Source organism: Pituophis catenifer, unplaced genomic scaffold (assembly GCF_029215685.1).
Source record: "Pituophis catenifer annectens isolate HBS135680 unplaced genomic scaffold, rPitCat1.0.hap2 SCAF_1, whole genome shotgun sequence".
Classification (NCBI taxonomy): domain Eukaryota; kingdom Metazoa; phylum Chordata; class Lepidosauria; order Squamata; family Colubridae; genus Pituophis; species Pituophis catenifer.
Window position 1 is genome coordinate 354,668,806 of NW_027256881.1, and position 21,049 is coordinate 354,689,854.

The window sequence follows — 21,049 nt, forward strand, 5'->3', positions numbered from 1 at the left end:
AAAGGAAAGGAAAGGAAAGGAAAGGAAAGGAAAGGAAAGGAAGAGAAGAGAAGGAAAGAAAGGAAAGGAAAGGGAAGGAAGGAAGGAAGGGAAGGGAAGAGGAAGGAATGGAAGGGAAGGAAGGAAAGGAAAGGAAAGGAAGAGAGAAGGAAGGAAAGAAGGAAAGGAAAGAAGGAAAGGAAAGGAAGAGGAAGAAGGAAAGGAAAGAAGGAAAGGAAAGGAAAGGAAGAGGAGAAGGAAGGAAAGAAGGAAAGGAAAGGAAAGGAGAGGAGAGGAGAGGAGAGGAGAGGGAGAGGAGAGGAGAGGAGAGGAAGAGAAGATAGAAGAAGAAAAGAAAGGGAAAGGAAAGGAAAGGAAAGGGAAAGGCAGATAGAAGAAGGACAGAAAGGAAAGGAAAGGAAAGGAAAGGAAAGGAAAGGAAAGGAAAGGAAAGGAAAGGAAAGGAAAGGAAAGGAAAGTGTTCTGATAAGGCAGATGAGACTAAGAAAAAGTGATACACATAAAAGCAGCAAAGCAGCAACACCCCTCCCCCACGAGAGAGAGAGAGAGAGAGAGAGAGAGAGAGAGAGAGAGAGAGAGAGAGAAATATATATGACAGATGGAGATATCAGAACTGATCCAAAGGCCTCCAAAGTGTATTTGAAGAATTCTCCACTTCCTCTCTTTCTCCATTCTTTCTCCCCAGATGTTGAATTCCCAGCTATTCCAACACATTCCTGTCCTGGCCTTCCCAAAGGATGGCGGCCAGGTGGGCCCCCTTCCCGCTGCAGTCTCTGGGGGAGGCTTAGGGGGGGGCTATCCGCTCTCTTGACACCCCTAGACCAGGAGCAAATGGGGCAGCCTCCCTCCGCTGTCTGTCACTGCTCTAATCCCAGGACCCCAATACACACCCCGGGAGGAAATGAAAGGGAGGGATGGCTGGGGCTCTGTATGTGTGTGTGTGTGTGTGATTTTTTTGGGGGAGGTGCCCCTGTGTGTGCGTCTGCTGTTCCCCACCCCACCCCCTGCTTCTGGGCTGCCTTACCTCAGCTGGCATCTTCCTGAGCACCTTCCCAGGTCAATTTCCTGAAAGATTTGCAAACAAAGAGCAGAGAAAAAGGCTGCCCTTCCTTTCACTTGGCTGGGGGGGTGGGGGATGGAGGGGGGGGCTATCTTTGCAAGAAGCTGGCCTGGCCTGTGGGGTTCCCCCCCCCCCCCAAATAAAGGGTATCAGTCCTTTTTTTGCATCATCCAATTCTCAAATTCCCCTTGCCACATCCATCCCTGGCACCCGTGGGCTGGGGAGGATGGGTGAGGCTGGCACCCCCTTTTCGACCTCACAACGCCTCTTAAGGGGAGGGCGTTTTCCCAACCTGCCAGTCTTAAAGGCTACAGCTCCCCCCCCCTTTTTTTTTTTTAAATCAATGTTTTATTATTATTATTTTTAATTTATACATATCGTTGTGTGAATGGCGTGATGCTTGTGTATCATACATTTCAATACTTATAAACATATTCCTATTATTGCATTCCATTTTCCTTATTTCATATTATTTTACTCCTGCCTTTTACACAAAATTTTAATTTTCATATAAATATTAACTAGTATGCAATAACATCTAAACGATGTGCTGTAGCATCTGTATTATCTTCCGTTATAGTTTCAATAGTATAACCCTCAAGAAAAAAAATATATGAAACTGTCCCATCTGTTTTCTTTTCTCCTGTACACCATATTTCACCCCATTTTTACAACATCCCTCTCCTTTCCTCTTCTTTCTCCTCCCTCTCTTCTCTCCTCCCCTCTCCTTCTCTCTCCTTCCTTCCCTCCTTCCTTCTCCTCTCCTTCCCTTTCTCCTTCTCTCCTTCTCCTGTCCCCTCTCTATTTCCCCTCTCTCTTCTTCTCCGCTTCTATCTCCTTCCCTTTCTACTCTTCTCCTCCCCTCCCCTCCCCTCCTCTCAGCCTCTTTTTTGAGGTTGGGTCCAAGCTCTGCCCAGGTGCCCAGGGTCGGGGTGCTGTGACTTCAGCCCTCCCCTGGCCCCCCAGCCCCCCATACCCAGGATCTCAAAACTTGCCAATCCAACAGTGACATTGGGAGGATTATTATTTTGAATAATTGGGGTGGGGGGGGCTATCTTGCCTGATATTATTTTTATAAATGTCAAGATGGCGAAGAGACCTGATCCTCCTTTCTCTTGCCCCCCACCACAACAACCCTCCGAGGAGAGAGAGAGAGAGAGAGAGAGAGAGAGAGAGAGAGAGAGAGAGACCCAGTTCAAGGCATCCGCCCCTTTTCCCAGCTGGCATTCATGCCAACGGATTCAGGAACAGCCAAGATAGCCTCAGTTGAGGACTGGGCCTCTTTGAAGGTAGACCATGCCTGAATAAAGGAGCTCACACCCATACGTGGCCCACAGTTCTTAGCACACCACCAATTTGTCTAAAATTACTCAAGACACTTAGAGTAACCAAAACCCCAAAACTGCCCTAAGAAGCAGTCATAGTTGGTGTAGGAACTCCAGGTTTCTACAAAATTATGGGGGTGGGTTTTCCTAGGAAAACCAGCTGCAGGAGAGATGCTGCTTGGATCCCACCTGGATTGGTGCCCCTCCCTCCTGCTTCTCCCCCAAACTAACCCCGAGACCCTTCCCAGTGACTTGGGCTATATCATGCCCTTGGGGGAAAACTGGGGCAGGGGGCAACGGGGAGGCACAGAGGAAGAACAGACCTTCCGTTGCTCTCTCTTCCTCCCTTCGGCGTTCAGCACCACCTCCGAGTAATGTTCCCAGTGGGGCACCCGGTAGCAAGAGGCCCCTTGGCCCTGGCAGCCCCCCAGCATCCGGACCAGGCGCTTCCCGTTGGGGCCCTGCAGGAGGACCGAGTCGAACGCCGTTGGCACGCAGAAGGGCCCACCTGGCAGAGGGACAGAGAGAGTCACCCACCGGACACCAGCGGCCCACACCCCGGGCCCAGTGGCAAAGCCACGTTTTGCACAAATAGACATGTGGCTCTTTTCTGTGTTGTTCCTGGTGGACTTGCTTAGTTAGTTAGTTAGTTAGTTAGTTAGTTAGTTAGTTAGTTAGTTAGTTAGTTAGGTAGGTAGGTAGGTAGGTAGGTAGGTAGTGTGGGTGCCCATGATAAAAAAAATGACAATAAAGCTTATCTTATCTTTTTATCTTTTATCATCTTATCTTTTATCTTATCCTATATCTTGTCTCTTATCTCATATCTCATCTCATCTTAGTTGGGTTGCAGTAGAGAGGCAGCCTGAGGTAGGAAGTTAAGGCAACCTTTATGTGTCCAGAGCTCTGCCTGCTTTCATGGGGAGGAGGGAACAGCTCTCTGGCCCTTGCAGGACAGCCCTCCCCACCCCGGGACCCCAAGCAACTCCCATGCTCCCCATCCCAGCCAACTCCCATGCTCCCCATCCCAGTCATCTTGGCAAAGCTGAACTCCACTCGGCTGGATGCCGCAGCTGGCTCACCTCGGGCGGGTGGGGGGCCGGCACACCTGCCCACGTCCAGGGTCTGCTCCAGAGGGGAGTCGGGAAAGAAGGTCTTCAGGGCTGGCGACCGGAGGCATTCGTCTGGGCTGGCATTGCACTGGCAGCCGTCCACCACTTCCACCTGCCGAGGGCCGTCCCGAAGCCAGCGGTCCTGCACCAGGAGGCGGCTGGGCTCGCAGCGGGAGCCGGGTGGGCAGCAGCCTTCGGAGTGGGGGTCTCCCCTGGGCCTGGCTGGCCACGGCGAGGGCCTCTCCTGCAAACACAAGGGCGGGGAGGCTAAGTTAATGCCCGGGCATCAGGTAGAAGCCAAATGGTGCCAGGGGAATGAGGAGCGCAGGATGCCCCAGAGACCGATCTGATCGGTCCGTGGATGGGAGGCCAACAGGAAACCCTCAGTCAGGGCAGAGAAGGCAGAGACCCAACCCAGCAGAAAGCCAGGGTCCCCGAGGGGTTGGCTGCCAAGAAAAGGACCAGAGTGGGGGGGGTAGGGGGTCCCCAGGAAAGGCTCAGATCATTCTTCAGAATAAGAGTTGGGGGGGATGTGACCAGAGGTTGTATCATGGCTGAGGGTGCCCCCCCCCCGGTGGTTCCTGGCTGATGCTGCCAACAGAGCAAGAACAGCCAGCCTGGACCCCCAGATGTCACCCCCACCACCTGTATGGATTCTTCTCTTCCCCCTCCTCATTCCCCCCCACCCCCCGGCCAAAGTATCCCGCTGGCAGAACGTTTGGCCCAGAAGCCTCTCCGGACTACAACTGCCCTGCGCCCATCCAAACCAGCACCCCAAAACCCCTTGTGGGACCCTCGTCCCTCTGCACGTTGCTCTGTGTGGGCTACCAGGAAGCCCCCACCCCAAATGCAGGCTTTGGACCCAGCTGGCCAGGATGGGCCTAAGGGTAGGGATGCCAGGGAAGTCTTCAAGGCTGGCCAGGACAGCTGAGCCCAGATGGCGAGGGCCACCTCTGGAAGAGGGGAAGCTGCCGCCCCAGGAAAGGAAGGCTCACCTTGAGGGTCTGGTGGAAGTTCAACAGGGAAAGCTCTCTGGGAAGACCTGGACATCCTGAAGGGGGGGATTTCCCTCTGCCACACAGGCTCCTACACAGCCCCACATCAACGCTCACGGGGCTGCCCGAAAGATCTGGGGAGGGAGAGGAAAACCAACAGGGCATCGTCTGGGTCAGGGTCTCACCCCCCCCCAAAAGGCTCTTGCTTCCATAGCACCCTGAGACCCCCAACCTTTCAGTGAGCCAGGATTTCAGGTGCCCCTCCTCCTAAGCCAGACTTTAACCAGAGCTTTGTGCGAGCGAGGAGCAAACTTGCTGTGTGGCTCAGATTCGTCCCCTTTGTGGATTCAGATAAATTCTCAAACAGTCACCCCCTATCCTGCTGGCTGTAGCACCATTTGCAAGGAGAGAGAAAGGGAACAAGCCACGTTCCCTTCATCCAACATCTGGAAAAGCAGAAGGTTGTCCCAAAGATGCTTTTCCCCAAAAACAACTGGACTTTCTTGGGGTTTTTTTGTCCTTGAAAACATTGCACTCCTCACCCAAGAAGCTTCTTCAGTTCTGAAACGTTTTCAAGAAACCCAAGGAAGTCCAGCTGCCTTTTGGAAAAGCACCTTTGGGACAACCGTGACCTGGGTGAATAACAGAAGAGTTGGAAGGAACCTCAGAGGTCATCTAGACCCCCTGCCCAAGCAGGAGACCCTCCACCATTTCTGACAGATGGGAGCCCAGTCTCTTCTTGAAAGCTTCCAGTGATGAAGCTCCCACAATTTCCGAAGGCAACTTCTGTTCAATGGGTTGATTGCTCTCAAAGTCAGAAAATGTCTCCTAATTTCTAGGTTGAATCTCTCCTTGGTCAGTTTCCATCCATTAGTCCTTGTCTGGCCTTCAGGTGCTTTGGAAAGTCCTCCCTGTGACAGCCCCTCAAATATTGGAAGATGTTCTCATGTCTCCCCTGGTCCTTCTCTTCACTAGACATGCCCAGTTCCTGCAAATGTTCTTCATATGCTTTAGTCTCCAGTCCCCTAATCATCTTAGTTGGTCTTCTCTGCACTTTTTCTAGAGCCTCAGCATCTTTTTTTGTAGTCTGGTGACCAAAACTGGATGCAGTACTCTAGGTGTGGTCTTATTAGGGCTTTATAGTGTGGTATAAAGTGGTACATGACCATGAGATTCAGCCTATCCTGCTATCTTATCCATTTCTCCACAGTGTTATTATTCCAATTTTCATCCCTCTTTTTCCCCAAAAATTACTTGCCTAGTTTTGTTGCCTTTATCTTTGCACACACACACCCCTGCAATTAATCTTGCCTAATTCCAAAGTCGAAAATGATCACAATTGATTTGGAATTTTATCCCTTGCAAAATTCAGCCCTTATGTAGCTCCAACAATAAATCTGTATATAATAAAATGTCTGTCAAACAGGCTGCCTCTTTTTCCGCATTCCCAGACCCCTAGCTGGGTCTCCCATTTTGCATCCCATTTAATGGAATAACAGAACGATATTTCCCTTTTCCCAAACAGCCTCCTGCTGGATGGATATTCAGAATTTGACTCTCAATGCAATTTGTAGCCTGCAAGCACAGACAGCAGAGAACTGCTAGCGCTAATCACTATTACTGTCTCATCACATTATCACATCCATTATCCATTGCTAATTGCACCAATTATCACACCATTACTGGCCCCACATAATGGAGGTGGGCTGATTAGCACCCTGAAGCCCCTCCCCCACCTTTTAATTAACCTTTAATGTCGAACTTTAACTATCCTTGCCTCTTATGTTTTACATTTTTATATCCAGTTTTTATGTTTTTACACGTTTTATTTGGACGCCACCCAAATCAAGACTCCCATTGTGTGAAAGAGACAAGACAGTTTCTGAATGATAGAAGGTTTCCTGCTTGAGCAGGGGGCTGGACTAGAAGACCTCCAGGGTCCCTTCAAAGCCTAGGATTCTATATTCTAAATGTGATCAATCAATCAATCATCATTCAGCACTGAAATGCCAAAGGAAGAAGATAAAACACCGCCCCACTTTGCTACTTAATCAGTTTTTTAAATTGCAGGAGGTGATAGATAGATAGATAGATAGATAGATAGATAGATAGATAGATAGATAAACAGACAGACAGACAGACAGACAGACAGACAGACATCTCCCTGACACGCATAGGGGAAAGAGAAAGAGCTATATTAATACTTTCCATATGATTATTGTCCCAATGGGGTACAGTAGAGCAATGCCAAAACCGGGCAGAACCCAGGAATAAAAAAAAGAGATTCTTGCAGGAGGAAGGGCAAAGGCAGGGCTGAGTGAGTGGAAAAGTGCCAGCCAGGAAGGAAGGACCAGTGTGTGTGTGTGTGTGTGTGTGTGTGTGTGTGTGTGTGTGTGTCTTCCATTAGCAACTGGGGGGAGGGGGAGACAGGCCATTATCAGCAAAGAGGCCAATATACAAAATCATGGCTGGGGGGCTGGGGGGTGGGGAGAAGGAGGAAGGGGGCAGAGGCGGGCAGGAAGGATGCCAACAATACAACCCTTGGTGGTCCTTGGCATTCAGGGCTGCAGGAATAATAGCCCTACTAATTGGTTTGCTGTCTCTCACCCCCCCCCCAAAAAAGGGGGGGACATTTATCTTTGGAGGAAAAGATTCCCTTTCCCCCCCCTCACCCCAGCCCCTCCGCAGAGATCTCTGCCCCCCTTCAGCTCTGCCCTTTCTTCCCCACCCCCACCCCATTGCCAGTAACCGTAAGACTACCTGGGGTCCTTCCTTGCGATGATGCGTTTTCTGCACTGTCCACCTAAAGGCTAAACAGTGCAGAGCCCATGCTTTAGGGTAGCAAGAGGGAGGTCTGGAGGTCATCTAGCCCACCCCTCCAGCACCCCCAACAAGTGGCCATCCTGGCTCCATTAGGAGGACCCCCTTCCCCTTTCAGGCACTGCCTCCAGAAGACCTCCTGGCCCAGCTTCAGAGGGTCATCCCAAGCACACTCCGATGTCCTTTGCAAGGATGACCTGGTCCCTGGAGGTCTTGGGGTCGTGTGGCTGGCCTGGTGGGAGATGAATGGCGGAGCTGGTCATCCTCCAGGCTGCCCTTCTGGCCCGGCTCTCTTCTCTCGGCACTAAAAATCCTGTTTCTACCCCAAATCACAGCCGGGACCTTCTTCTCACTTTTTCACTACTCCCCAATCAAGTGGTTGGCTGGTTTGTCTTCCTGACGCCAAGGACAAGGTGAGGTTGTCCTGTTGTGGAGTTTTAACGTTGTAAGCTGCTCATATACCAACTATACCAACCAAAGTGTGTATAGTCAAGGCGATGGTTTTCCCAGTTGCAATGTACGGCTGTGAAGGATGGACCATAAGGAAGGCTGAGAAAGACAAAAAATGGGGGCCTTTGAACTCTCGTGCTGGAGGAGACTCCTGCGAGTCCCTTGGACTGCAAGGAGATCCAACCGGTCAGTCCTAGAGGAGATCAACCCTGACTGCTCTTTAGAAGGCCAGATCCTGAAGAGGAAACTCAACTACTTTGGCCACCTAATGAGAAAGGAAGGACTCCCTGGAGAAGAGCCTCATGCTGGGAACGATGGAGGGCAAAAGAAGAAGAAGGGGACGGCAGAGAACGAGGTAGCCAGATGGAGTCCCTGAAGCAGTTGGCGTGAGCTTCAATGGACTCCAGAGGATGGTAGAGGACAGGAAGGCCTGGAGGAACATTGTCCATGGGGGTCGCGATGGGTCGGACATGACTTCGTAACTAACAACCACAAGCTGCCCAGAGTCACCTGTGTGTGAGTTGGGCGGCCCCATAAATTGGTATAATGAATGAATGAATGGCTAATTTATTTATTGGTTCGATTTATATGCCGCCCTTCTCCGGAGACTCAGGGCGGCTTACAATGCGTTAAGCAACAGCCTTCATACTTTTGTATATACCTGCTTAGTACGGCTTTTGGGCCCCCCCAAGTGGTGTTCTTTTTTATGCAAAGTCAGCTTATTGCCCCCACAATCCGGGTCCTCATTTTATCTACCTCGGAAGGATGGAAGGCTGAGTCAACCTTGAGCCTGGTGAGATTTGAACTCGCAGTAATTGCAGGCAGCTGGTGTTACTTAACACCAGGAGTCTGGTTTAGCTCAACAGACAGAAGCACTGTAATTTAATACCAGCTGTCTGCAATTAAAGTAAGTTCAAATCTCCCCAGGCTCAAGGTTGACTCAGCCTTCCATCCTTTCAAAGGTAGGTGAAATGAGGACCCGGATTGTGGGGGCAATAAGCAGACTTTGTATAAATATAAAAAGGATGAAGGCTTAATGCACTGTAAGCTGCCCTGAGTCTCCGGAGAAGGGCGGCATAGAAATCTAATTAAAAAAAAAACAAAAAAATCCCAGCACTTTAGTCTGCTGTGCCACCAAGGCTCTTTATAATAATCACACACACCGGCTTTGAGACCAGGGAGTTGCAGCCTGGGGTGTTCAGAGGGCTTCCTCTCGGAGACCCTTGGAGGGCGATGGGGACTCAGCTGCCAAGATGGGGCCAAAGGGCAGCCAAGGGGACCCTCTTGAGGTCTGAGGATCTGCTCACGCCTGGACCCTCTGCCCACCCAGCCCCATGGAGAAAGCCCCACCAAGACTTTACGGTCTGGCGAGGAAGGAAAAAAATTGGAAATGAGTATGGGTAGCCTAAGAGATGTGGTGGCTCAGTGGCTAAGATGCTGAGCTTGTCCATCGAAAGGTCAGCAGTTCAGCAGTTCGAATCCCTGCTGCCACATAACGGGGTGAACTTCCATTACTTGTCCCAGCTTCTGCCAACCTAGCAGTTCGAAGGCACGTAAAAAACGCAAGTAGAAAAATAGGGACCCAACAGGATTACCTGTCTATAATATATAAGTATGCAAATATATACATGATATTTGTTTGTTAGTCTTGTTTATAAATAGTTTTGAATGTATTTTTAGAGTTAAGAACTTTTTGTATAATTTTTATCTTTTTATATTGAATAAAGTTTGTAAAAAAAAAGAAAGAAAGAAAAATAGGGACCACCTTTGGTGGGAAGGGAAGAGCGTTCCGTGTGCCTTTGGCGTTGAGTCATGCCGGCCACATGACCACGGAGACGTCTTCGGACAGCGCTGGCTCTTCGGCTTTGAAACGGAGTTGAGCACTGCCCCCTAGAGTCGGGAACGACTAGCACATATGTGCAAGGGGAACCTTTACCTTTAATGGCTAGCCTACAGAAAAGGAGGACCAGGGGTGACACGATAGCAGTCTTCCAGTATTTGAGGGGCTGCCACAAAGTAGAGGGGGTCAACCTATTATCTAAAGTACCTGAAGGCAGGACAAGAAGCAACGGATGGAAACTAATGAAGCACTTTAGAATTAAGGAGAAACTTCCTGACGGTGAGGACAATTAACCAGTGGAACAACTTGCCACCAGAAGTTGTGGATGCTCCATCACTGGAGGTTTTTAAGAAGAGACTGGACAACCGTCTGCCTAGAATGGTATATGGCCTCCTGTTTGAGCAGCTGGTTGGGCTAGAAGACCTCTAAGGCCCCTTCCAGCTCTATTCTGATTGAAATCTTGGAGGTTTTCTGGGGTCTCCCATGGTCCACCCCCCAAAAAGAGCCAAGGATTCTCAAGATGCTCAGAGTCACCTTGAACCCTGAGATGGGCAGCAAATAAATTTGATAAATGAAATAAAATAATTTTTTTCCTTGCCTCCAGCAAGGCTCCTGCAAAAAAGATGGGGGCTCTGGAGGAGGGAAAGTGGAGGCAGGGAGGATTTGGGGTGATATCAAAGGTCATCCTTTCCAAAATATTCCAGGGAGATTGGCAAGATTTGTCCAGTTGCAGCTGACCAATGGGTCAAATGACGGATGAAGTAAACAACAACCCCCCCCCCCTTTCTCTACCTTCATCTGGAGTTATTTCTCTTTCCGTCTTTCTCAATTGGATGAAGAAAATAAAGGCAGGGAAACTTGTGTATTGTGGGAGGCTTCACACAGAGCCTCCTCCCCAGATGTTGACTGACTCCGGTGTTTGCAAATTTTGGAAGGTCCGCTAAGGCAGTGCCAACACCCCCCACCCCCCCCAAAAAATCCCCAGTTCTCTCCTGCCTTCCTTGATTCTTTAATTGGCCATTCAGTGAGTTTGGGGGAGAAAGGGTTTGCACTTCAATCAGAATAGAGCTGGATGGGACCCTGGAGGTCTTCTAGTCTAACCCCCTGCTCAGGAAGGAGAGGCTATACCATTTCAGACAGATGGCTGTCCAGTCTCTTCTTCGGTCATCTTTGATCTTTTGATCTTCTTAATTTCTTTGATCTCCCCCCCCCCCGCAACCCTCACAGGAGAGACGGAAGGGCCTTGCAAAGGAAACTCCCCAGAGCAAAACTGAGGATGAATTCCCAACTCACCGTGTCCGAGGAAGACCAGGCGGCTTTGTCTCTTGCAACAACCTCGCTCGGCCGGCAGGTTTCGGCCGGCCACTCCGGCACCTGGGGGCACAAATGGCAGATTTATAGCCTGCAGGGTGGAGAAGTTCAGAAGCTCCAGGAAGAATTTCTCAGAACAGAACAATCGAGTTGGAAGGAACCTTGGAGGTCATGTAGTCCAACCCCCTGCTCAGGGCAGGAGCCTTACACCGTCCTGGCCAACTGGCTGGCTGGTCTAGTTTTGAAAATCTCCAGCGATGGAGCCCCCACAACTCCACGACGCAAGCTCTTCCACTGATTGGCTGCTCAGTCACAACAGCATACGTAAAATATCATAAAAGAACAGAGTTGGAAGGGACCTTAGAGGTCTTCTAGTCCAACCTCCCCTCCTCAAGCGGGAAACCCGATACCGTTTCAGACAAATGGTTGCCCAGGCCCTTCTTAAAAGCCTCCAGTGCTGGAGGCACCCACAACTTCTGAAGTTTGGGGATGTCCTGGACAGGCTGGCCCCCCAAAACCACTTTTTTCTCTAGCAAAAATTCTGTTTTTCCTCCAGAGGCCTTTCACCTCGTCCTGCTGGGCTTTTGATCCTGGCCAGACGGAGAAGGCTGGGTCCCTGGGCCCGAGGGGGCACCGCCGAGTCTTGCCCCTGATGTTGAAGTGCAGAGCCCAGTTCTTGCTAGCTGTTTGCTTGTTTGTTTGTTTGTTTTATTGATTGATTGGCTGCCCATAAGGGAACCCAACTCTGGGAGGCTTAGAATCACTTGGCCATTTTTTCTGGATCCGATAAAGAAGCAGGATTTTCCCCTAACACACTGCAGTTTCATTTAGCGACCATTTACGGTGACAATGGCACCAAACAAAGTGACTTAGGACCATTTTTCACACTTACGACCGTTGCAGCATCCCCACGGTCACGTGATCAAAATTCAGGCGCTTGGCAATTGACTCATACTTATGACGGTTGCCGTGCCCTGCTGGTCACGTGATCCACGCCTGCGACCTTCTGGCCAGCAAAGTCAAGGGGGGGGAAGCTTAACAACTGTGTTAATAACTTAACAACTGGCAGTGATTCACTTAACGACGGTGGCAAGAGAGGTCGTAAAACGGGGCAAAACCCATTTTAACCCATATTTCACTTAGCAACAGAAATACTGGGCTCAATTTTGGTCGTAAGTGGAAGACTCCCTGTACACAACCAAACTAAAAACACCTGGCAGAGTGAAGCTGTGCGAATTCTGAATCTATTCCAAGAGCCAAGATCGCAGCTGAAGAAAAGTAAAAAAGAGCTGCATGTTTTGGGGGAAAAAAGAGAGAGTTCTCGCCAGAAGTTAAATTGTTTGCCCCTCTCTGTGTGTTTTCATTCTTGCAGTCACCAGGGTCCTCGGTGTGAGCATCTCTGGCCCTTGAAAGTCACTCGGCAGGTCCTGAATTGGCCCTCATGTAATTTGTTCTTTTTTAAAAAAAAATCTGAAAACTTTTAAAAGCAATCAGTCATAGGAGCCTTGATAGTACAGTGGTCTACGCACCCTGTTATTAACACAGCTGCCTGCAATTTACTGCTGGTTCGAATCTCTCCAAGGCTCAAGGTTGACTCAGCCTTCCATCCTTTCTAAGGTGGGTAAAATGAGGACCCAGTTTGTGGGGGCAATAAGCTGACTTCGTATAAAATATACAAAAGTATGAAGGCTATTGCTTAACGCATTGTAAGCCGCCCTGAGTCTCCGGAGAAGGGCGGCATATAAATCAATTTTTTAAAAAAAAATAGAATAGACAATTGATGAGGCTAAATTCTGTATTTCCCTCTGTTGCAAAAGGGAGCAACAGACTTTTTCTGAAGCAGAACTGCCGTCGAAGGTCGTTTTCTGGAAGGGCCTTCTCTGCTTGCCTTCCTTAGACTGAAAGCCACGGGAGGGACTGATTTCCAAGCCAGTCCTGGCCGAGAGATGCCTTAAAGCCAGGAAGAAGGCTGGGCAGCCCAGGCGAAGCGGCAGATCTAATCCCCTGCTGGGATCAGGAAGGTCCTAAACTGCTCCCTCCTGTAATCTGCAGATTAAGGGATGGAGAAATTTATTTATTTGGGTGCTTTGCTCCGAGAGGTAGAGTTTGTTTTAAAAAAAATAATAAATAGTGTGAGCTCAAACAGGAGACCCTTACAGAATCACAGAATAATAGGATTGGAAGGGGCCTTAGAGACCATCTATTCTAACCCCCTGCTCAAGGAGACCCTTACAGAATGCCACAATTGGAAGGGACCTTGGAGGTCTTCTAGTCTAGCCCTCTGCTGAACATGGAGGTTCCATTCAGCTCTCCCAATTATCCACGGGGGAGGGGGAGAGAAGGGGGCATTCAATGGAATGAAAAAAGCAAAAAGGTTGTAGAAAAAGCTGGGAAGGCTCCCCCCCCCCCCCCACAGCCTGGTGCTGACTCAAGCGTCTCTGGGATACGAGCATCTTCCTTCTTTGTCCTCACTTGTTTTTGGATACAGTGCTCCTGAACAAGGAAGCTCTGTTCAGCTCTTGGCAATAGCCGTCAGGCAACCTCACCGAAACCTCCCCTGTCCTCTGCCCCCGAGCATGAGCTGAGGGAGGTGGAGGTGGGGCTGGGGGCATCGTCCTGGGAGCCTGCCTGGCCAGCTGAGGCCCTGAGGCAGGAGGACTCTTTGCTCAGAGCACCTTTTCCCACTCAGAAATTTTACTCAGCACAGAACTAAGGAGAAATTTCCTGACGGGGAGAACAGCTTCTGCCCAGAAGTTGTGGGAGTTTCATCACTGGAGGCTTTTAAGAAGAGATTGGACAACCATTGGCCCAAAATGGCATTGGGTCTCCTGCCTGAGCAGGGGGTTGGACTAGAGGACCTCCGAGGTCCCTTCCGGCTCTCTTCTTCTCTTAAATTCTCCCTCGCAGTAAACATTGACCAGGAAAAGGTGCGGCCGCACTCCTAATTTTTTGCAACCCTGGACTCACCTGGCTCTCTTCCTCGCTCATACCTGCTCCCCTCCAGCTGCATCTCCCATCATCCCCAGCCATCTGAGTGTGCTGGCTGAGGAGCATGGGCAAGGCAGTCGGAGCCAACTTTGCTCAGAGGGCCTCCTGCAATCTTCCTGCAAGGAAAGCCCCCCCCCCGCTTCTGCAGTGGCCCTTCGGGTGCCCAGCCTTTGGGGCTCTCTGGACCCCTCCATATTTCCCAAATGGGGCTGGGGGAGCCGGTCAGGGTCAGGACTTACCCAGGAGGCCGGAGAGACAGGTCAGCCACGCCAGGAGCTGCATGGTTCCAGCAAGGAAGGTTCCCGGCTTGTGTCTGGGGGGTCACTCCTGGGGATTTATACTGAGGACCAGTTGAGGAAGGGGGGTCATTCAGCTCTGGAGCCAGCTCAGGACACCCCCTGGCAGGACAGGGAGACGGCTGGACAGGGGGGCACCGGCCCCACTTCAAAGCCGGTCCAGGTGAGAAAGGGGTCTGCATCCCCCCAGGGGGTGGCCGGACTGCCCCACCTGGAGCCCCCCCTCCCCCCCTCCGTCTGCCTTTCAAGTCCCAAAGAAGAAAGACAGGCTGGGGGGGGGGGAGGCTGAGTGTCTCTTTGATCACCAAAAGATAAGAAAGAAAAAAGGGACTTCAATCACCCCAAGCAGCCTATGCAAATGTGCCAAGAAAGGGGTCCCCCCCCTTCCAAGAGGGGAGAGCAGCCCCCTCTCCAGTTCTGCAAGGGGAGCTCTCCCCCCCCCCACTTGCCCCACCCAAAGGAAACGCCCCCCTCCCGAACTTTCAGTAAAACTCAGATCAGGCTTTTTAAAATGCACTATTTTATTTTTTGTTATTTTATTTTTTATTTTATTTTTCTAATTTTATTTTACTTTTTTATTTTTATTATTTTAGGATTGCTCCAAGTTTTGTGCTCAGGGGGATTTCTCAAGGACGAGGGGGGCTCCCCAAAAGATGCTGCCGGGCGAATAAGCCGGGTTGGGGGGGGAGGGGCTGTGGTTTTCAGGCTGCCCGTGCCCTCTGCAGAGGCTGCACTAAAGCGATGGGCACTTTGGAGGCCTTGCCCACTGCCCACATTGATGCAAGCATGCTGGGCACACAAATACTAACTAAACGGGCACCAAGTCGGGAACTTTCCAAACACGGTGTCCGTCCGTCCTGGGGCTGCTGAGAAGCAGCCTTCTCCTTAATTTGGCCCAGCAGGAATGCCAATGGGGTGGAATTTAAAAAGGGGGCTCTTTGGTCAGCCAACCTTCCTGAGCTTCTGCCTTTTGAATCAAATTTGGGAGTCGGAAAAGAAACTCTGGATTTTATGCTATCCTAAACGAAGTGTTTTTTCAACCTGGGCCCCTTTTCAGAAGGCGGGGAGGGGCTTCAACCCCCAAGGCTGGCTGGAGAATTCTGGGAGTCGAAGTCCAGCCCTCTTAAAAGGTTGAACCACACTGCCCTAGGAGTACAAGGGGCTCTTTCTGCCCCGGGTGTGTGTGCCAGACCCCCACAGATGCCCCACTCCACACCCTCTCCAAAGGACACACACCATACCTACCTTTCGCCAGCACTCAAACCAGAGCAGCAGAATCAGGGGGTTGGGGGGCACGGGCACCCACCCACCCATTTCCTTCGTGGATTTTCTCATGAGGGACTTGAGGGTGGTCCCAGCAACACTTGCCAAGACCCCCCTGGAGACCCACCTCACTATTCCACTCCCAGGGAAGAGAAGTTTTCTCCAACCTTCTTTCTTTCTTTCTTTCTCTTTCTTCCCTCCCTTCCTCCATCTTTCTCTCTCTTTCTTTCTTTTTTCTTCCCTCCCTTTTCCTTCCTACCTTCACTCCCTCCCTTCCTCCGTCTTCTTTCTCTTTCTCTCTTTCCTTTCTTTCCTTCGTATCGTTATGCCACCTTTAGTATTTCTACAAATAACCCAACCTATCAAACACACCTTCCTCCTCCTATTTCCCCACAACAACCCTGTGAGGTGAGCTGGACTGACAGAGTAACTGGCCCAAAGGCACCCAGATGAGGTTAACGTTTCAAGGATAAAGTGGGACTTGAACTCATGACCTCTTGCTTTCTTGCCTGGTGCCCTACCACTAGACCACACTGGCTCTCTGCCACCCTCCATCAGGAGAAGGCTGTGCCAATGATGGGGAGAAAGTTGTCCCCTCGGGCTCTTTATTCCTCCCCTCCCTTAGGCCCCCTTCTGCCCCAGAGGAAGAGGGTTTCAAAGCGAAAGGACAGCCCCCTCCCCACATATTCTCCTTTATTTGGTGAAAATGAGGCCCTTTCCCTGCGGGCAGAACCAGGGGAGATGGCACCGCTTTCCAAGGAATGCCAAGGCTTGGAGGGTGGCAGTACCAACATGCCCGTCTTCCTCACCACCCCAATCAATTTCCTTGCTGGCATGGAGAGGCCCAGCAAATGCAGAGCAAAGCTGCCCACTGGCATCCAAAGAGGAAGCGGGTGGAAGAAGAAGAAAGCAGCAGCTGAGCTGCCTGACCCAAAAAAACCTCGCTTCCCCCACCCCCTAGATCTGGGCACCTGGGGGGCGGGGGGGGGGCAAGCCTCGCCCCTGGTGAATTCCCTCAGATAGGCTTCGGAGCCATGTAAAATCCAGACTGCAAAATGGATATGGAAAAAATACATGTATTAAGAGAAAATAACACCATATATGTACAAATCGCACAACTGGCTCTATACAAAGGGATTTTTCGGAGGGTCTTCCTTGACAGGCAAAGAGGGAGGCAGCACCTCGGTCTTTCCTTCTGGGCACGCGTCTTCCGAACGGGTCAGTCCAGCGTTCCTGGATACCCACCGCCCCCCCAAAAAAACACATTTTTGAGAATTCAATTTTTCTCCTTGGCAAAATATTTTATCTCTGTGCTTCCTGGATTAAATTATACAGTATTTCTGTTCTGTTATTTAGAATAGAATAGAGAATAGAGCTGGAAGGGACCTTAAGGGTCATCTAGTCCAACCCCCTGCTGAAGCAGGAGACCCTAGACCATTTCAGACAAATGGCTGTCCAGCCTCTTCTTAAAAACCTCCAGTGATGGAGCGTCCATGACTTCTGGTGGCAAGCTGTTCCATCGGTTAATTGTCCTCACTGTTAGGACATTCCTCCTTTAATTCCAGGTTGCTTCTCTCTCTGATTAATTTCCAATCATTGTTTCTTGTCCTGCCTTCTGGTGCTTTGGAATCCTGCTATCGTGCTGCCCCTAATTCTTCTTTTCCTTATCTTGCAATTTAATTTTGTCTAATATTTTTAAATTGTCTTGCAATTTAATTAGAATAGCTTGCACCACTTAAATTCTTGAGGGCTTTGTTCAGGTTTTGGCCCTTAGGGACCAGAAATAGCACAAAACAGTGGCAAGGAGGAGAAATATGCAGCTAGGCCCAGCTAAGGGTTGCTCAAAATTGGCCACTTTTTGAGACGGGTGGACTTCGATTCCCAGAATTCCCCAACCGGAAGGAATTCTGGGAGTTGAAGTCGACCCATCGAAAAATGCTGGCTGGAGAACGCTGGGAGTTTGAAATCCACCCACTTTTAAAAGTTACTAAATGTGAGAAACTCTTGTCTAGTCCATCAGCCTATCTTCCCCGTGGCCCACCAACCACCCAAGGAAGCCCACCGGTCTCCCAACAGGCAGCCTTTGGGGGAAGCCCCACAACCATCAAGGCTCTTAGCCTTAGTAAGACCACACACCTAGTGTAGTGCATCCAGTTTTGGTCACCACACTATAAAAAAGACATTGAGACTCTAGAAAAAGAGCAGAGAAGAGCAACCAGGATGATGAGGGGACCGGAGGCTAAAACATATGAAGAACCGTTGCAGGAACTGGGCATGGCTGTCTAGGGAAGAGAAGGACCAGGGGAGACAGGACAGCAGTCTTCCAATATTTGAGGGGCTGCCACAGAGAGGAGGACGGGGGCCAAGCTATTTTCCAAGGCACCTGAAGGCCAGATAAGGAAGAATGGATGGAAACTGACCAAGGAGAGATTCAACCTGGAAATAAGGAGGAATTTTCTGACAGTGAGAACAATCAACTGATGGAACAGAAGTTGCTTTCGGAAGTTGTGGGAGCTTCATCCCTGGAAGCTTTGAAGAAGAGACTGGACTGCCATCTGTCAGCAATGGTGTAGGGCCTCCTGCTTGTGCGGGGGGTGGACTGGATGACCTCCAAGGTCCCTTCCAACTCTTCTGTTAAATAAATGAGTCCTTAAAATATTTTATTTTAAGTCAGGCAGATACCCAAACAGACCCCTTACCTTCCAGAAAGGCAAACTCATCCAGGGCTTCAATGGCATTGTCTGCAGAAGGAAAAATCGACACCCGTTTGTTTGTTTTTTTAATGAAGATTTGTTGTTGGTGAGCATGCTGTTGAATCGTTTTGACTCCAGGAAATTTAGAACAGAATAACAAATATAATAGAAAACTGTACGGGGGGAAAATATCACAAGTAAAAATTCGTGGTAAGGAAAAAAAAATTAAACACAGCTCAAGGCCCTCGTCCCACCAGAGCCCACCACACAACTGAAAAAACCCAAAGACTAACATTTGAAAACTGGACTCCGTCAGCACTTTGTACGACCCACGCATTTTATTAAAAGCCACAAGCTTTTTGTGAGCAGTAATGGGCGGGTTGGAAACGTTACCACCAGGTGATCGTTTTTGCCATGGCTCTGGCCCACTCGGGTGAGACTTGGGCCACCCGCAGACTGGACAGAGGACCAATGCACAAGTGAAGCCCACTGGACGGGCCCTGGAGAACTGTGAAAGGCTGCGAGGGGGGGGGGTGCCACCCGCTCCAGGATGGCAGTTTCCCTTCCACCCCCTCCCCAAATGGTAGGCGGGCTCAGCTGGAGCTGCTGGAGCCAAGCTGCACAGACCACGTCCTTCTCAACCAGCCCTGCATCAGTGGTAGAAGGGGTGGAGGAGTGGGGGGGGGGCTGTGGGGTCCTTGGTGTTTCATTGTTTTCTTGCAGACATTTCATGACCCAGCTGGGTAACGTCATCAGTGCTAAAAAGGAGTGGGGTTTGCAGAAAGGAGGATGGGGGGGGATGTTTTTGGTGCTCTCTGAGCTTGATGGTTTTCTTGCAGACGTTTCATGACCCAACCTGGCAACATCATCAGTGCTAGAAGGGGGTGGGGTGGGGGGTCTGCGGAAAGGAGGAGGGGGAGGGGAAGGCTGACCCACCCAGGTCCTTCCTCTGCAGGGTCTTCCTCTTTCCGTGCTGGGTGTGGATGAAGGCGTCCTTGGAGATGGTTTCCACAAACAACTCCTGGGGAGGCAGAATGGGGGGTGGGGTTGGGGGGAGGCAGATCAGCCAAGAGACGCTGAGCGGTTCCACTGCAGGTGCGGAAGGCAGGGGGGCCCTGGTCAGGAGGAGGATGCTAGACCCCCACCACAGGGGTCTTCCTCCCTGCAAGGGACCGCCCACCTCTTGGCCCCGCTTTGCCCAGCAGACCTGGCCCCCACCATGGCTAGCACAGCCCCTTCCCTGCAAGGTAGGACAGGCAAAGAGGGCGCCGCCGGCCGAGAATCCTAACTGGCGGCGGCAGAGCATCTCCGCAGAGGGCAACCATGGGCTTTTGGCCGCCTGCTGAGCTGGGAGTCTCGTTAGCCAACCAAGTCAACCTCTGAGCCTGAGCGGAGCGCTTGTACCAGCCTGGCCGGGATCTCCGCGTGGTGCCCCATCCCAGCCTCTTCGAAGCCTGCTTCGCCTTCGCTGCCCAGAGCGGGAGGGACGGAACTGCGCCCTCTGGCGGCCCGAGGGAAAAATAAAAAAGGCGAAGCCACGCCCCGGCGCAGGCAAGACGGTTCCTGATTGGCCCGGGAGGCGCCGCCCCGCCCACTCACCGCGGCGCGCGCCAAGACGAAGACCGCCTCCTGGCTGGCGAGGGTGACGTCCGGGTCGGCCTTCACCAGCGCCTTCACGCGAGACAGCGGCAGTCGAGCCGGACGCGAAGGCCCCGCCACCGCCGCCGCCGTTGCTGCCGGCGCCACCGCCGCGGCTACCGGCGCTTCGAGCTCCTCCGGCGCCGCGGCGCTTCCCCCCGCCGCCACGGGCGCCGCCATCTTGGCCACCTCGGAGCTGCTAGTGCGCAAGCGCCGCTGACGCCATCGCTTGCCTGCCACGCCTCCTACGTCCTCCGGCGCCGCCCTGCGGGAGGGAGGGAGGAAGGAAGGAGGAGAGGGGAAGGATGGGTGCCCGCGGGCGCCACCGCGTGGCGAAGGCGTGACTTTGCGGAACGCAATGGCTTGCAAGGATCTCGGAAGAAGAGGAGCCGCTGCCCTTGCATGGCCGCACTCACACAACACGTGGCGTTGCTGGATTTACAGTCACTTGTCTGAAAAGGCATAGGTTCTCCTGCTTGAGCAGGGGGCTGGACTAGAAGACCTCCAAAGGTCCCTTCCAGCTGTATTCTATTCTATTCTATCCTATCCCGAGTTCTGTGTTTGCAAATGCACTGAAGCATGAATTAACCCCAAAGGGCAGCTTTGTCCCCTATCCTACATCCCTCTTACTCAGTTTCTGCAAGATTTAACAGGTGCGGACTTCAACTCCCAGAATTCCCCAGCAACTCCCCTGTTAAATCTTGCAGAAAGTCAGACAGGCTGCCCTAAAAGCCCCCCTCCCCCCAAAAATCACATCCGGGTTGTGTTAATTGTTTTTTTTCTAATCTGCTACATACCTCACACTTCTCATGTTTTGATCTGGCTCTAAGCACCGTTTAATCTCCCATAGTCCAGGATTTGAGTTGGGCAGACGTATAAATTCAGTATATAAGGCTTGGCAGAAGCTTCCCTTAGCAGCCAGCTCATCACTGGGGCTGTTTTCGGAAGTGCCAGCCACGTGTCAAGAACCGCCTGGTATCCTGGACTGGTTGCCCAGGATTTCACCCGTCCACCACCCACCTTTCCATCCTGACAATAATTAGAATATGGAGAGGAACAGAGGGCTGCCCTCATTTTACCATCTTTGTCGCCACAGTTGTTAAGTAAATCATATGGCCATTAAGCAAATCTGGCTCCCCCCCCTCCCCATTGATTTTGCTTGTCAGAAGCCGGCCAGGGAGGTTGCAAAAGGGACACAGCAACCACCCCAAATACCTGCCACCTGCCGAGTGTCCAAATTTTGATCACGTGACCTTGGGGA

General features: G+C 51.2%; 2 protein-coding genes across 3 annotated transcripts; both read right to left on the bottom strand.

Annotated features, from left to right (window-relative positions):
• Positions 1-1,020: 1,020 nt before the first annotated feature.
• LOC139313973 (uncharacterized) lies at positions 1,021-11,083 on the bottom strand. The gene is made up of 6 exons (XM_070939474.1): positions 11,072-11,083; positions 10,893-11,001; positions 4,490-4,623; positions 3,465-3,738; positions 2,709-2,893; positions 1,021-1,065 (listed from the first exon to the last, which is right to left on the bottom strand). Exons 1-6 carry the CDS (start codon positions 11,081-11,083, stop codon positions 1,021-1,023), a joined length of 759 nt encoding a protein of 252 aa, XP_070795575.1.
• Positions 11,084-12,773: 1,690 nt separating this feature from the next.
• POLE4 (DNA polymerase epsilon 4, accessory subunit) lies at positions 12,774-19,968 on the bottom strand. Of its 2 annotated transcripts, none has more exons than XM_070931946.1 (4): positions 19,750-19,968; positions 19,087-19,171; positions 18,157-18,198; positions 12,774-12,956 (listed from the first exon to the last, which is right to left on the bottom strand). In XM_070931946.1, exons 1-4 carry the CDS (start codon positions 19,966-19,968, stop codon positions 12,907-12,909), a joined length of 396 nt encoding a protein of 131 aa, XP_070788047.1. In that variant the 3' UTR covers positions 12,774-12,906. The 2 variants fall into 2 exon arrangements, with proteins under 2 accessions (XP_070788047.1, XP_070788048.1); XM_070931947.1 differs by lacking the exon at positions 12,774-12,956 and adding an exon at positions 16,518-16,690.
• Between the last annotated feature and the right edge of the window lie 1,081 nt (positions 19,969-21,049).

What these genes read in the sequence shown, in the direction of transcription:
- LOC139313973 (XM_070939474.1), bottom strand. An exon ending in ACTTCCACCAGACCCTCAAG is followed by an intron (nt 3,739 to 4,489) that starts GTGAGCCTTCCT and finishes TTGTGTTTGCAG; the next exon opens with GAGAGGCCCTCGCCGTGGCC. An exon ending in CGGCCCCCCACCCGCCCGAG is followed by an intron (nt 2,894 to 3,464) that starts GTGAGCCAGCTG and finishes TCCCTCTGCCAG; the next exon opens with GTGGGCCCTTCTGCGTGCCA.
- POLE4 (XM_070931946.1), bottom strand. Translation starts at nt 19,968, where the DNA reads ATGGCGGCGCCCGTGGCGGCGGGGGGAAGCGCCGCGGCGCCGGAGGAG. An exon ending in CCTGCAGAGGAAGGACCTGG is followed by an intron (nt 18,199 to 19,086) that starts GTGGGTCAGCCT and finishes TTCCTTCTGCAG; the next exon opens with ACAATGCCATTGAAGCCCTG. An exon ending in TGAGTTTGCCTTTCTGGAAG is followed by an intron (nt 12,957 to 18,156) that starts GTAAGGGGTCTG and finishes CTTAATCTGCAG; the next exon opens with ATTACAGGAGGGAGCAGTTT.